Here is a 15,774-nt window from a genome sequence, read left to right on the forward strand (position 1 = left end):
CACAATAGCATTTGTGCGTTGAACATCTGGATTTGTAACTCTCCCTATTAGAGTCAGCTTGTGAGCTTCAATCAGCTCAGAGTCATCTTCATCTGGGAGCAGTAGTGGCTTGTCTCTATTCCAAGTGAAAGATCTATCCGAACTTTTCCCTTTTTCCTCTCGAGTATATCGCCCAGACATGGTGTGAGTAGGCTCGTACTACAATAGGGAGGAAAACTAGGTAAGGAGAGCAGGGAAGCTTTGTAAGAAAAAGGGAAAGACAGAACTCGTCTGTAGTGTTTGCTTCCTTGTGTCGAGATTTAGAGAGCTTGTTGGTTGACGACCGGAGAGAGTCGTTAGAAACTAGCTGAAGGCAAAACCAACAAAAGACTGTAGAAAAAAAAACGTAACACGTACGTAAACGTAAACGTAAGGAAACGAGAGGAGCTCGTAAGTTGTGTTGCGAACAAAACAAAAGGAGAGAAAACAGAAACTCCCCGACTGTACTTAGACAGTAAAAAACAGAGGTCAGGTTGTCCTCTCTTTTGAGTTGAGGAAGCTCTTTCCATTAGCTAACAACCAAACCATAGCTGAATTGGAGAACGAATCAACTTTTGTAGGATTTTTGGAAGCCATGGGACGAGCCCCGCAGGCTCCTTTGAGCACCTTTGCAGTCTAGTGGGTGTCCTCAGGTGAATACAAAGGCAAAAAAACTGTAAAATGTGGAAAAAACCCTCGCCGGAAAAAGTAATTGCGGTGGACGACGACTAAAGTGGTGGCTAAACTTGGTAGGTGCGGCGGAAATTCTTTGGTCGGGAATTAGGTAGACACACCTCGAACAAAGCGCCTGAGAGCATTTTTAAAAAATCGTACGGACCGACACGCGGCTCGAAAACCCTGGCACATTGCTCTTTCTATAGCTTTTATTCTATGACTATAAAACTAGAGTAATTGTAACGACATTTTATATAACGCCACCTACATGAGATTAGGTGACATCATCGAATTCGATATGGGCTAAGAATGACCTCTTCCTAATCGCTATGCGAAATGTCATATTCAGAAGTCTTTTTTATATACGTATTAACTTACTCAGGTCACCTTAATTGGTAAATAATGAATAAACAGAGAAGTCGGATATGAGAAAAATATAAATAACAATAAAATAAGATTGTACACACTCATTCTCTATTGGAATGTTTTTCTATATACCAACATCATTAGATATCACCAATGAAAAAGTTGTCTCACTAGTCTTTTTATAAACTATCAATTCTTGCGACAAAGTGTTAAATCACATAGAGCTTATTGAAAACTTCCAAAGTTTAAGACAAGTATTAATCAAAGTAATGGTTAAAACATAAAATCAAACAAATAAAATGTCATGGGCATCCCGTCCTGCAGCATCAAATATCAATGTAAAACACGAACACAATCAACAATATTTATAAAATTAATTTACCGTCTTTAAGACACAATCAGTTCGAATAAAAGTTTTGCACAAACTTTTTATCATGTGTATTTCCGAACGGGGACGTTTAACCAAACTTGTGTAAGACAAACAAGATCAAAATATGAGAGGAATTAGCAAACACAATAAGAAATTCATTACTTCCTAAACACAATAAGGAATTAGCAAAGACAATAAAAAATCTCATTATAATATATGTTATTTGGTCATGTTGCTCCACGCCTGATGTTATATAAAGACTTGTGAGTAAGTTAGTGCTACAAAAAGACTCTTAAGTTTGTGATGTTGTAGACATTGTGGGCACATGTTAGTATTTTTCCATGAGTACTTATAATGATTCCACATCCATACAAAAAATTTAGTCAAGTAAAGCTTCAAGTATTAATACAATCGCTATTTAGTATTATTTGCTATAAGACTACTTACAATGGTGCTATTGAAAAAAATTATTAAATTGTTGAATTGGTGCAAAGATGTATCGAAAAATTTGTTGAATATGAGGTGGATTAAACATAATTGAATAAGTTCAACATGTTGAATTGAAACTTAAAAGAGAGAGAGATAGTGTCCATGTGGTATCGAGGTTGTTAGGAGTGATATAAAGATTGAAACGTGTGTTGTTAACATTACTGATTGTTGAATTTTTTTTTTTTAAGATTTACCCCCAATTATTTGAGATCCATTATATTATAGTAAATTAATATTTTTATTCTTGATTTCTCTATCAAAATTCATCATTTTTATACTCTATCAATAAATATTTCTTACATTTGAACCGAACACATAAAAACCGTCTTTTGTGAAATAGATACCAACAATGATTCTTTCTACACTCAAAATTATTCTACTTACTCGTAAACAGTGATTATCAATTTTCAAGTCAACTCTTTTTCATGTGTGATTGAGTCATTAAATCTTAGACAATAGTATAACAAGAACACCATAATTACATCAGCCAATTCGATATGGGATAAGAATGAACTCATCCTAATTGACAATTGTTATGTGAAACGACACGACAAATCATTTTTATAGTTAAATTACTTACTCAAGTCTTGCCAAGTCATTGTAAGCATCAAGGAAAGAAACTTGACCATACACCACTTGTTTGTTACTAAAGATGTCCACCTAATAAAATAATTGATAACAATACAAATATAATTCAATATCCAATTGAAATAATTGATAACAATACAGATATAATTCAATATCCAATTGAGTTTAAAAATGTTTACAATATCGAACAATATTATTGATACATACCATTTTAGTTTCCGCCTGATAATCTGAATCATGTTTCAGACGAAACATGTCGTCGTACAGTGTGTGTGCACAAGTTAATATCTTTCCTGTGGTGCTGATAATAATTCCAGCTCCATAACAGATTGCATCGTCTAGGTAAAAAAAAAAGAATTAATTAGTGAATATAATATGTATCGGCTGAGTCAAAATAAATAAATAAATAAATAATAAGTAAGTGAATACAATACCTTCGTATGTTATCAAATTAACGACCGATGGAGTGATGACAGCAGCTAACTTGGAGAAAGTGTCCAAATCAAAAGGTGGGTAGGGTGTGCGGTCATCTGTTAAGTAGAATAGGAGATGAGAAAAAATTAACCGATGATAAAAAGGTTGAAAAAAAAAATTAAACAAACACGTATGAGTAGAACTCGTAACACGTAAGAAAGTAAAAGTAGAAGTAGAGAACAAACAGGAGGGACACATATAGTAATGAGGATTGAGGAGAGAACAAACCATACCTCCTCAAACTCCTGTTTTAGCATATATAACCATACCTCCTCAAACTCTTGTTTTGGCATCTTAGAACCGACACAGATAGTAATGAGGATTGAGGAGAGAATCTGATCTCTTGGATCGGAGGAAAAAATTTCGTAAGAAAGTTCAACAGGAGGGGAAAATTGATCACGAGTCAAAACAAGCACCATATATCTATACACATTCCAAACGATCAAACGTAGAGCAAGACATCTATTATTGGTTCTCTCTTCTATTAGAAGTATATGCATAAACAGAGTTTGTTATAGTTGGCTTGGCTTGTTAACACATACACCTTGCAATACACATTTTCTATACCATATATATTGTAAAATTGACTGAATGACGAGTTGTTGAGCAACCTTGGAAACTTTGTTAATCGAGTTCTGAGTTTGTAATTTGTTGCAAATAGAGACATAGAAGTTTCAACGGCCCCAAACGCTTGTAATTTGTTACCATAAGAATTCATCAAAAAAAAAAAAACACTTAAAGCTTACAGCTAACATCAATAAATAAAAAGAAAACAAGGAAAAGAAGTCACTTATGTTATCTGGTGCGTAAAGTGTCGATCACATACATAACAACTGGCTATCTATATTCGTTACCTTCAAAAACTTAAAGCAAAGATTAACTACAAATCAAAGAACAATCAAATCCAAGTTGGAATATTTTCAAAATTCACAGAGAGGTTGAAGCAAATTGAAAATTTCATGTAGTAGCATTACCATAAATTCAACTTGTGTTTTCTGATGAAATTTCAGATCCACCGCCGAAAAATCCTACTAATTGAACTGTATTATCGAAACTTACAATCAATCCGCCCGAGACCAGGAGACATCTTACAATCAAAACTTCACCATTGGAAACATACATCTCTTTTATAAAGTTGACGGCGCAGGCGAGATTCAGCAAAGAGCGACGTTTTCGGTAAACGAGAACTCATCGAACTGCTTCAATCAAAGCTTGAGTCGGTGGTATTTGACCAGAGAGCGGATTATTAGATAGATTGAAGTGTCTGAGACTCGTCTGGTTAATAGGAGGGATTGAGCCAATGGAGAGATTGTCCTGAACAGTGAGCGTGTAGAGTCGAGAAAGATGGAGCAACGACCTAGGGATTCGACCGGAGAGAACTGGCCGGAGAAGTTGTTGTCGTTGAGAAAAACCGATTTGAGATTGACTAAACCGGAGAGATCAGGGATTGAAACTAAGAACCCTAAGTTGATCCAATTGGTTCAAACTCTCTTGTCGTCGAGTGAGCCAGTGAGAAGATTCAAAAAACTCATGAACAAGCTTGGATACTCTTCCGTTCATACATTCTCTCTCTATCACCTTGCTAGTTGCAGAGATCTGTTCGTCGCCATGGAATCGAATTAGACGGATCGATTGAAGATTTCAAGCTGAGTAGAGCTTGGACGTCGCTAGAGATCTTGCCGGAGTAACCAAACAGAGGAATACTACTGTACATGCAAAGACTACTAGTAACAACAACGACGTAATCGATGAAGAAGAAGAAGAAGCCATTAATTACGAATTTATTAGTTTGCTTAGCTCAAGCGTGATAAAGAAGAAGAAAGAGATGTGAATTGAGTTCACGTAAAGTAAGGCTGAGTCAGTCCAACACCTAAAGAGACTTGCAGTCATTTAATTGGCTTCCCATCAACATATTTTTTGACTTCATTGACCTTCGCATTTTGAAGGATTGAAGAGCTTGTCCATGGTTGATGTACATGTGATTTACCTGCAATTTGTATCTTGAACGTGGACAGGTCAGGGATGATGAATTGAAGAAGCTGATGGTGCCAACTATCAGCTTGAGATGATGAGATGTCTGAGGGAGGTTGTTAATGTTGACAACAACACTGTTGGTTGGTAGGTTTTCTTCTTGTCATCAGTCTGACTTCACTTGTTCAATAATATTCTTTTACGAATGTATCTAAGATCTGCTTTCATTTTGTTTCCGGTATCAGTCTGCAGTTCTTGGTTCCTAACAGATCGTGGAACTCATTTAGACCTTCATGAATTACCAGGTACTTGTCAAGATCATGTCTACCATGTGATTATAACATTCTAGATTCTGGATTTGATCTATTCATATGGTTTGCTGGAAAGTTATATTATATGTATCGCATGGCCACTCTAGTGTACAATTATTCTAGTGTAAAAATTGATTGCAAAGCGTAAACCGTCTTTATCTACAGGAAAACATCAAGAGGTGTGTGTGCATCCTATATGATCCCTCTTAAGCGGACCTAGGCGTTGAAGCTTTCAGATTCCTTTATGGAGTTGTACCGAGGTGGAAACTTTAATGGCGAAAAGTATGTCTCTTGATCCATATAGGTTTCTTGAACCCCATAAGATAGTTGTCATGTTTTATTTACTCTCTTTGTTAGGTTGAGAGAGAAGAATTTTTCCTGGATGGGTATTTTTGAAGACATACCTGCAAGTCTCTAGCTCTCTTCTATGTTGAAGTCTTACCAGCTAATCTTTTTGAAGTAAATACTAAATAGGTTGGAACTGTTACCTGGTTATATGTTGCCTCTGACAAAAAAAAAATTGGTTTCAACGTAACTTTCTTTTCTTTTGACAGATCAAGGTTTCAAACTCTGCACTTTTCAGTGCCTTCATGGCCGAACTGGAGACTGATACACCTGTCTCACAGGTACAATACTAGAATCTGGATAGTGTTCCTCGCATGATGTGTGTCAGTATTCCAGCTTTTGACTCGTAATACTACTGTATTTTCTCTTTTCTAGGGCGATTATGATCGTCTACACTCATCAACCGCTCCTTTCCTTGAGAACAATATGGCATTTTAGATTAAATGCATGGATGATTTATCTATGCAACAACAAAAGGTGTGGCCTATTATGCATTCTTGTTCAATTCCCATCCTCAGAAGTCAGAACTATCTTAGTGTAATATCTTAATTTGTGTTTCCAGTGGCCAATACTACTACCGGAACCTGTCTCGTCAGCAAGCGCAACAGCAAGTCTGGCTCCATAAGAGAAGGTAGGTCCATTTATATTTCAAGCAGAATATTTTTTGTTCTCTTGGTCTTGGTTCTAGTTCTGGTCCGATTTGTTTTACTCCCTCGTTATCTTGGAAGGTGACACAAGTTTAGTTACAAGAGTAGGGAATGTCCTATAACCATTGTCTTAAGCAACAAAAGGAAAAGCCATTGATTTGGAGGACATCAAATTTCATCAGTATGTATCTTCTTGCAGCTCCAAACATTCTTGACAATCACTTTATCCAGACCATATTTTAGTAACTCGATTTGATACTTGAGTTTTTTCATGTCTCTTTCTTCAACATGTAGGTGTGTTCGATTGGCCCGTTTTGAGAACGACAGGACGATATCTTTTGATCTAATGACGTATAGACTGAGTACTCAGGTTTGAAATATGGAATATTGCACAAATGGTTTTGCCCCCTTCTGAAAGCAACTTAAATCTCATAACATAACTTATTTTCACATAATACTTGTTCAGATAAAGCCTCTTATATGGGTGGAAGCGCAGATAGAGAGGCATTCCAGAAGTCGTGTTGAGATGCTTGTAAAAGCTAGAAGCCAATTCAAGGAGAGAAGGTGACTAAATAATCCTTGTGTGACTTTTTTGATTTTACGTTTTTAACCATTACTTTGAAACGTTTCGATAAGAGTTCCTTAATCTGCAGCACTGCAACAAAGGTTGAGATTGAGTTGCCCGTACCAACCGATGCATCTAACCCCAGTGTCAGAACATCTCTTGGGTCCGCTGCATATGCTCCCGAGAAGGATGCACTGGTCTGGAAAATCAAATCTTTCCCAGGAAACAAGGTAAGTTCTTATAGTTTAATGTAATAACACTTGGCCATATAAACTTGAATGCTTACATGAATTTTTGAAACAATGTAGGAGTATATGTTGAGAGGAGAGTTTCATCTTCCAAGTATAACCGCAGAGGAAGCAACACCTGAGCGAAAAGCTCCAATCCGTGTCAAATTCGAGATCCCATACTTCACAGTTTTTGGAATACAGGTCGGTATTGCTCACAGTGATCAGTTTATAATAATATATATCGTGTTCCTTCTGACTTCTGAGAGCAGAACCTGATGCGTGTTTCGATACCTGAAGATCATTGAGAAGAGTGGGTACCAAGCTCTTCCATGGGTGAGATATATAACCATGGCTGGTGACTGGTGAGTACGAGCTGAGACTCATGTGAGATCTGTTTTTTTATTTAAGCCATTGTCAACGAATACAAAGCAGACGAAGATCATTGTTTAACGTTGGCTGATGAAATTTGTGGTTAAGGTTGTTTTAGAAGCCATATTTATGTGAATTGATTGTTGGTGATCTCTTTTTTTTTTTTTTTTTTTTTTTTTTTTTTTTTTTTTTTTTTTNTTTTCTGTAAGCTTTTTACAACAGTTTTATATTTGACTAAACATCGAATTCTTTTGGGTTCGTTTCTGTTAATTACCGTGGAAAGGTTCGATTTTGGACTCGAGTAAAATAACAATAAAATATGTAAACAACACGACAAATCATCATTCCATAAAACAAGTGTCAAAATAGTGTCACTTTACATGGAGAGTTAGATATTTTATTTGGGCTATAGAGTGTTTATTAGCGATGGATTTGGATAAGGTCCTTTTTGCTATGAATTGTTCAGATCGATCTTTTCATCAAAATTGAAGAATTTTGTTCATTTAAGAGATAGATTTGCTAATTTTAGTATTAGATATATTCCTCGAGAGGATAATATCCGTACCGATAAACTTGCGAAATGTGCAAGAGCACGAGATTTCTGTTTTTTCCATGTAAGCTCGTCTGTATCTATATAGTTCTATGGAGTTTGATTGAAAAAAAAAAAATAGCGTCAAACGACACACAAATCATTCACAAGTCTTGCTCAAAAGTCTTTACACACTAAGATTATGCCAAACCACTGAGATTTGGTAAACTTCTTCCTTGCTCATGGTTTCCTTGCATCTGGTTTTCGGTGGTTGAACTCTCTTCATCCAATTTTTTTCTCTGACCACTTCACAAAAGCTATCGCTGGGTATTGCAAAACCCAACGTCGTGGGCATCCGGTCCTGCAACATCAAATATCAATATAAAACACGAACACAATCAACAATATTTATAAAATTAATTTACCCGTTTAAGACACAATCAGTTTGGATAAAGGTTTTGCACAACTTTTTCACCATGTGTATTTGTTCGAACAAGATCAAAATATGAGAGGAATTAGCAAACACAATAATAAATTCATTACTTTTATGATTCCCAAATTCTTTACATAAACGCATAACTTAAAATAAGTGTCAAATATATAGTTTCAAACCACTCAGCCTTCGTCAAACCTCATCCACTTCTTCTCCTTCACGATATCACAGATTCCATCAATGCAAAACACAAAAGTAATCAACAATATTTATAAAAAAAGAATTTACCATGTTTAACGCACAATCTGTTTGATTACCTAATAACACCCATAGATAATGACTGAGACAATCCATAGGGATAGCCAACTGCTAACACCAAATCACCCACTAATGCATTTTTGGAGATACCAAAAGTAGCAAGGCAGAATTTGAGACTTTGGGTATACGTATCTACAATAGCCAAGTCATTATCCGCATCAAAAAAGGAAACTTCACCATATAGAACTTGTTCGTTGCTCAAAATGATGTCCACCTATTATGGTTTGATACAATAATGATTGATATATTATGAACAATATATATGAACAATACTAACATAATTCAATATCAATATCACCAATTGAGTTTAATAATGTTTAAAATATCGTTAGTATTTGTGTTGAATTTATAGTTAAAAATAATAATATTATGTTTATTACCAGTTGAGTTTAATAATATATATATATATATATATATATATATATAAACAATATTAATTCATATCAATATCCTTACCACCTTAAATTGTGTCTGATATTGTGGATATGTCTAAGTCGATCCATGTCGTCGTAGACCCTGTGTGCACATGTAAGTATTTCTCAGTGGTATTTATAATGACTCCACCAACATAACAAATTGTATCGGCTCAATAAAAAAAAAAAATTAGTGAATACAATAACATGTATCGGCTAAGTCAAAAAACAAATTTAGTGAATACAATAATAGTATAAGAAGTAAACCTTCGTATGTTAGCAGATTAACAACGGAAGGAGTGATGAGAGCAGCAAGCTTGGAGAAAGTCTTTACAGTTTTAAACCGAAAGGAGGGAAGTTAAGACATAGAGCTTATTAAAAACTTCCAAAGTTAAGACAAGTATTAATCAAAGTTTTTTATACTCTATCAATAAAGATTTCTTTCATTTGATCCGCACACATAAAAATCATCTTTTGTGAAATAGATACCAACAATGATTCTTTCTACGCTCAAAATTATTTTACTTACTCGTAAACAGTGATTATCAATTTTCAAGTCAACTCTTTTATATGTGTGATTGAAGACCTTTATTGTTTGCGACTTAGTATAAGAATATGAAATAAAAATAAGAAAATAAATATTTAACTTTAAATTATTTTAGCCACTAATTCATATTAATTTGTAGTTAAAAGATGAAAATAAGAATAAGAAATAAAATGATGGGAATAGATTGTTGAATATTATAAAACAAATTTATTGTAGAGTGTAAAAATTGACTGGGTGTTGAATTATTAGATAAAATAGAAAGAAGATGATGTTGAAAGAGTTTACCATTGTACATAGTCTAAGATCAACTTCATTGAACTAGAGGTTTTACCATAATATATTATTAGTATTTATAATTTAGTCTGATTAGATAGATAAATATTAAGTCATTAAATCTTAGACAATAGTATAACAAGAACATGTGGTACAAGCGTGTATATGTGAATGTTTTAATTGTGTGTCTAAGAAGACACTCTTACCTCTCTCATCCTGGCTTAAATGTACTAATCTCGTCAAAACTAATGACTGCAATAATGTGGTATATATCTCTTCTTTCACTCTAGTATCATCTAGTATCATGCTACACTGATCAAAGCTAGCTATAAATCAAATTCACGGCGTTTGATCTTGGTTGCTATATATGCTGAATTAGTTGTCCCTTACAGCTTTACTAGCTTCTGACTGTTGGTTCTTATGCTCATTTGCGTCATTGGCCTTTCCATGAATGATCTAGAATCTGCGTCTGCTTCCTAAATAAGCCGTAGCCCGTAGGTTAGAAATGGAAAAGCTTTCTGGCCTATTAGTTAAAAGGAAGCTGGCTATCTTAAAAACGAGTGTTGCATAGTATGATGGTCTTTAGAGATTGAACAGGGGACATCTCATCACGGCGTAACAGAAGAGAAAACGACGAGTGTGATCGATATACTTAGCTTCGTGGGCGTCCCCTAAGGGATTTGATTAGGCAGAAGAGCAACATTGACCAAATAACATATATTATAATTTTTATAATGAAAATGTATTGTTTTATAGTACAACAAATCGAGAGAGAATAAGAAGAACAATGAATGAGATCTGTATTAATAAATTAATAGCCTAGAAAAAACTTTAAGCCCTCAACATATATCAACCCTACAACATTTTTCTTAAAAATGATCAATGTACAAAATTGTTTCTTCTGGGTGAACGAGGAGAAGAAGGAGATAGATTAGGGAGAGTCTGAGGAATCTTTCTAAAAACATGTTTCCTGCAACGTTGGAAGATACTGTCGTATATTAGATCAAACTGAACTCCAGCTCTCTCTCTATTCACTATGAACATTATGTGATCTGCTTCCACTATCTTATAATACCTGCAACAAAAAAGACCAAGTTTTGATTCCATCAATATTCATTTTCCACTCTTAAAGGAATTTTGTTGAAATATGATTCACTCACCAGATGCCTGGTTCTAATGTTTGACACTCTGAATCACTTCTTATGAAACGACTTGGATGCTCAACGGGTAGCCTCGGATGCGTCATTGATATTGTGTTCAATGCCCCATCGTTCTCTTGCCATTCCTCATCCCTTTATTCAAAATTCAAAAACATTCTTTTCTTAGAACAATGTTAAACAAAGGACTGATCAAGAGCTTCAAGAATGAATGTTGAAAGTTTGAATCTTTTTTTGTTGTTGTGTACCTGTAGCCTTTATAAGGAGGAGATACCTCTTGTGGGAATCTCCATTGGCTCATCTGAAAGACGCGGAGAAAGAGCATCGGGTGGATTCCAAGAACACCTGAAGGAATTGTCATTCCCATGATTCTGCGGGTGCGTTTAGTCGCGTAGCTGAAGTAGTAAGTGTTTGGAAACGTCTGGAGATTGGTGTTAATACTTGTTGAGCCTTGGATCGTGAGATCAGGTAAGATCCAATCGCCAGAAGCAAAAGGACCTGCGTTTCCCATAAGGCAATCAACGAGACCTCTCACACCAGTTTTCTTCCAAGAAATGTTGAAGTGATCGAATCCGAAATTGTAATAAGTCTTTAGCCATGAAATATCCAACCAGTCGTACATGAGCACACCTATACGACATAGCTGCAACAGACATATCGGTTTCATGCTCATTCCATCATCTGTCCTGTAAACCGCAGCAATAGGAATCAACAATCAGGACAAAAGATCTTGGCTTTACAAGAACTTACATTTGCTTGAAGTCAGATCAAACTATAAAAAATTTCAGAATGGAAACTAACCGCATGCCATCTAAGTAAGTCCTAGTAGTTCCATTGAATGCCCCGGATAAAGATGTCACACTCAGAACCCAATTCTCATTCGTGTCTTCAAACCCTTCAAATGCCTAATTACCATCACGTTTTGAGACATATGTTAGCATCATAGTCAAAACAGAGCTTAAACAAGAAGTTTCACTAAAAGAAGGATTCAGCTCAAACCTTATCTGCAAGCATTTGCTGCAACACACGCACAACTTGAGCACCGGCTGAATGCCCCACAAAATGGATAGGATGATCCTCATCCCATTCAGGGTATTGCCCTTGAACACATACCAAAGTCAGATTTTACATTCAAGATGAAAACATTTGGATACATAATTAATGTCTTCCAATGAGCGAGCATTGAGATCAAAATCTAACCTTCATCGTATCTTCTGCCAAACCGAGAATGTCCACAAGCCTCACTATGCTCCTCGCCAAAATCAACCCTACCTCCTTTCAAGTAATAGAACAATTCCCTTGCCCTGGAAACACCATTGTTATCATCAGCACAATACAGATCAAAAACGTGGCTTCAACTGAGGCAAAAACGAATCCAATACCTATCATAGATGCTAGTTAAGGAACCCAAATCAGGAACAAGAACCCTCTCATCTTTCTTCTCAGCACCACCAAAGTATGATAAGCCTCCTAACCTCTAATCAAATCAAAAACAATAAGATCAAAACCCTCAAAACAGAGAAATCTAACAAACAAAAGAACCAATTTTTTTGAGTAATTTAATTATGGTTTTTTGTTTACCCCTTTGCCAAATCCAAAGATGCCATGAACCAATACAATAGGAGGCAAACCCTCAACATTGGTGAGATTTTGACCTGTTTCTCCAACGTCATTGGACTTAAACAAGTAATCATTCAACGTCTGGGAGATATCTCCGGCAACGGCGGAGCTGAATATATAAAACCCATAAAGCAAATGGACAATGGAGCTCACAAAGAGCTCCGCGAGTTGAAGAGAAGTCATCACCCACAACTTGAACATCGTTCTTCTTCTTCCCTCGAAATCAAAAATCGGGAATTTGAGCCAAAATCGAGATAAAGGAGATTCCTTTATCCTCCTCAAATAAAAATAAAAAAGAAACTCCCCAAGAACAGGGGAGACAAAATACAGAGAGGGAGTCTTCTTTCAAAAGAACAACATAAAGGATGCTCCTTTGGCGAAAACCCAGAAAAAAAAAGAAAGAAAATTTCCAAAAAAAAGAATACTTTTATTTTTTTTTTCCCACAGAGAGAAAATTATGGAACAAAATACGGCTCTCTCTCTCTCTCTTTCTATCTGTCTCTCTTTATCATCCAATAAAAACTTTGTTATCCACTTGTATCTGCCCACCTCTCACCAAACAACAACAACTAGTACTATTTCTTCTTTTAATACCCAAAAAAAAAAAATTGATTTAATCACGCCATGTGTAACAGTGGTGACCTCTCTCTCTCTCTCTCTCTCTCTCTCTGTCTCTATGAAATTTCGAGTTTCCGCAATATTGTAATGTCAGGGTCCACTAAAATATTTGATTGGGTATTTTTTGAGGAGTTGTGTGATTGGTTGAGAGAAACGGTGGGAAGAAGTGGGGCTGGATCGGGGCTGGAAGGGTTCGTTCGTTCATAGAATCCGACCAACTGTATTATTTATGTAATCTACCTTTCTGCTTATCTGTAACCTTATCCATTTTATTTTTTAATCACAATGTTTTAGCTCTAATTATTATTTTTTCTCTCACAATGTGTGTAATTGTGTTACGTGAATATGGATAAGTGCGGATATGTGTTAAGATCTGTTTATATATATGGAATGGTTTGTGAAAAAAAAAAAAAGGTTAATTTAAGCATGGACAACGTAAATTCGCGGGGAACTAATGCACATGGCTTGCAGTTTCTTTCCAAATTGGTAAAGAGGTAGTAATATACTTATATCCAAATTGTTCTTTTCCTTTTTAGGAAATGATCTATTGTCGTGTTAGAAAAATTATGAGATTCAGAATAGTGTGTGAGGCAGACTACTTGATGGCTTGATAATATTCGGGGAATTAAAGGTTAATTAATTCAGTTTTTTTTCATATTCTTCCTTTTTTCGGATATCCTAGGCTTTTAGTCTTAATTAGCGTATTAGACTTATCTTGAGATACTGCAACAGCGGTCAAGTGTGCATTAAAAAAAATTGTGGTTTCCACTAGCCTATGCATACACTACGGTGTTCTATCTCCAATTCCCAAGACCGAGATACAAAAATTGTGAAATAAATAAGGTATATATGGAGTATCACTACTGCCTTTATATCATAATAAATGATTTTCTAGGATTTTTTTATTATATCACAAAGATTGATTTTTATCAATTAATGCTAAAATATTGTAATTTTCAAAAACCGTTAAATAAAAATATTAAAGTATGGTAAATTACTATTGGTTAATAGTTATAAGAAATGTTATTATAAATAAATAATGCATTTATATCTAAACATTAAAAAAAATTTTTTAATCTATGTAAAAATCCTAAAACATCATCATTTGTGATACAGAAGAAATATAATATTGTAGCTAGTGGCCAAAATTCACATTCATTGAAATTGGTCCTTAAAGCTCAACGAACAAGATTAAAAGTTACAATGTGTTCATAATCCGTAGATTCATTTTCCTTTATAAATTTCAATAAGTACTTCCCGATATAGTCTAATTAATACTGATACAAATTGATTTATTTATGTGTTAGTATATAACATGTCGATAAGAATATATTTAATTTTTGAATACAAGATACTACTAGAGAAGTTGTTTTTTTTTTTCTTTTGTGTTCAAAAGAAAGGTACACAATTTGGGAAATCTAGACTCTAGAGTCGTACCTTGACTACATTTGGCCAAGGAACAAAAGTTTGACTGGAAGGTAGTCAAAGTAAAAGTTAGTGCTATTGACTTTTTTGATAAATCTACTACACTTGGCAAATTCTCTATAGTAATTAAGTACATTCAGTTTTGGTAAAAAAAAATGAAATCATTTGACTACAAAATTAGTTGACTAGTTTAGATAATCAATAAGACGATGAAACACTAATATACGTGACTATAAATATAGGAGATTTCATATACTGTACTTTACTAAGACAACTAAATTAGAGCAAATAAATCATAAAATTGTTGTCTAAGACAAAACAAACGATGAAATCACCAACAGTTATATTCTTCATATTCATGTTCTCTTTCTTTGCTCTACAACAATGTATGTATAAAGTATTTTCATAAACATATAGCAAACCTCTCTTTGTTTTCGTTTATTGTCAATGTTTGGTTAATAATTTGTAGTTTCAAATGTGTAGGCATGCACGTGGATGTTAGAAAAATTGATAGCGTGAGCAAGCTCCAAATATCAAATTGTGTTCCTGCCAAATGCGGCGAAGAGGTTTTTTCAAACGGAATTGTTGGTGTTGTTTTCATGATCAAACGATTTGTTATAATACCCAAAAAATATGCGAGTCCAGCCTCCGTTGTCCTCCTTTAAAGTTTAATCTTTTAGAAAATTAATGGGTAAAAAAACTTGTATTAATATTTGAGAAAGAAATTAGTATGGTTAAAAACTAAATTTATTGCATTTCAAAACTCAAAAATATAAATTATACTTACTTCTTATAGTTATTGTAATTTAGGCTTTTCTATATCTTGTAATATATTGATTAATTTTCTGTATATTACAACAACTCATATATATAATCAAAAAATACAATAATATGTTTTGGGACATCCAACCATGAAAATATCACATATATATGTACTCTCTGTCTGCATACTCATGCTCACTCTATTTGCTCTAAATCAATGTATGTAAAATATAGGTTTTCTGATATATAGAAAAGTTTATT

General features: G+C 34.6%; 2 protein-coding genes and 1 long non-coding RNA gene across 7 annotated transcripts in view; 2 read left to right on the forward strand and 1 right to left on the reverse strand.

The window, feature by feature from the left end:
• Positions 3,634 to 6,611, forward strand: LOC104743224. Of its 5 annotated transcripts, none has more exons than XR_002035197.1 (10): positions 3,634 to 4,827; positions 4,927 to 5,098; positions 5,197 to 5,256; positions 5,428 to 5,544; positions 5,620 to 5,736; positions 5,817 to 5,888; positions 5,983 to 6,084; positions 6,170 to 6,238; positions 6,336 to 6,435; positions 6,549 to 6,611. It is a non-coding gene; the product is annotated as an uncharacterized LOC104743224 (long non-coding RNA). The 5 variants fall into 5 exon arrangements; XR_002035198.1 differs by having other exon boundaries at positions 3,636 to 4,837; positions 4,996 to 5,098; XR_002035199.1 differs by having other exon boundaries at positions 3,636 to 4,827; positions 4,996 to 5,098.
• Positions 10,637 to 13,270, reverse strand: LOC104739696 (lipase). The gene is made up of 8 exons (XM_010460133.2): positions 12,670 to 13,270; positions 12,471 to 12,565; positions 12,289 to 12,392; positions 12,088 to 12,188; positions 11,890 to 11,993; positions 11,337 to 11,774; positions 11,092 to 11,223; positions 10,637 to 11,006 (listed from the first exon to the last, which is right to left on the reverse strand). The coding sequence occupies exons 1-8, from the start codon at positions 12,907 to 12,909 to the stop codon at positions 10,811 to 10,813; spliced, it is 1,410 nt and encodes a 469-aa protein (XP_010458435.1). The 5' UTR covers positions 12,910 to 13,270; the 3' UTR covers positions 10,637 to 10,810.
• The window catches only part of LOC104739697 (EMBRYO SURROUNDING FACTOR 1.2-like), an 8,106-nt gene continuing 7,367 nt past the window's right edge, over positions 15,036 to 15,774 (forward strand). Inside the window, 3 exon segments of the mRNA XM_019236117.1 lie at positions 15,036 to 15,137; positions 15,235 to 15,314; positions 15,317 to 15,442. Of these exon segments, the coding sequence (XP_019091662.1) occupies positions 15,077 to 15,137; positions 15,235 to 15,314; positions 15,317 to 15,439 (264 nt within the window). The 5' untranslated portion in view covers positions 15,036 to 15,076 and the 3' untranslated portion in view covers positions 15,440 to 15,442.

The sequence above is a fragment of the Camelina sativa genome, chromosome 14 (genome assembly GCF_000633955.1).
Source record: "Camelina sativa cultivar DH55 chromosome 14, Cs, whole genome shotgun sequence".
In the NCBI taxonomy this organism is placed as follows: Eukaryota; Viridiplantae; Streptophyta; class Magnoliopsida; order Brassicales; family Brassicaceae; genus Camelina; species Camelina sativa.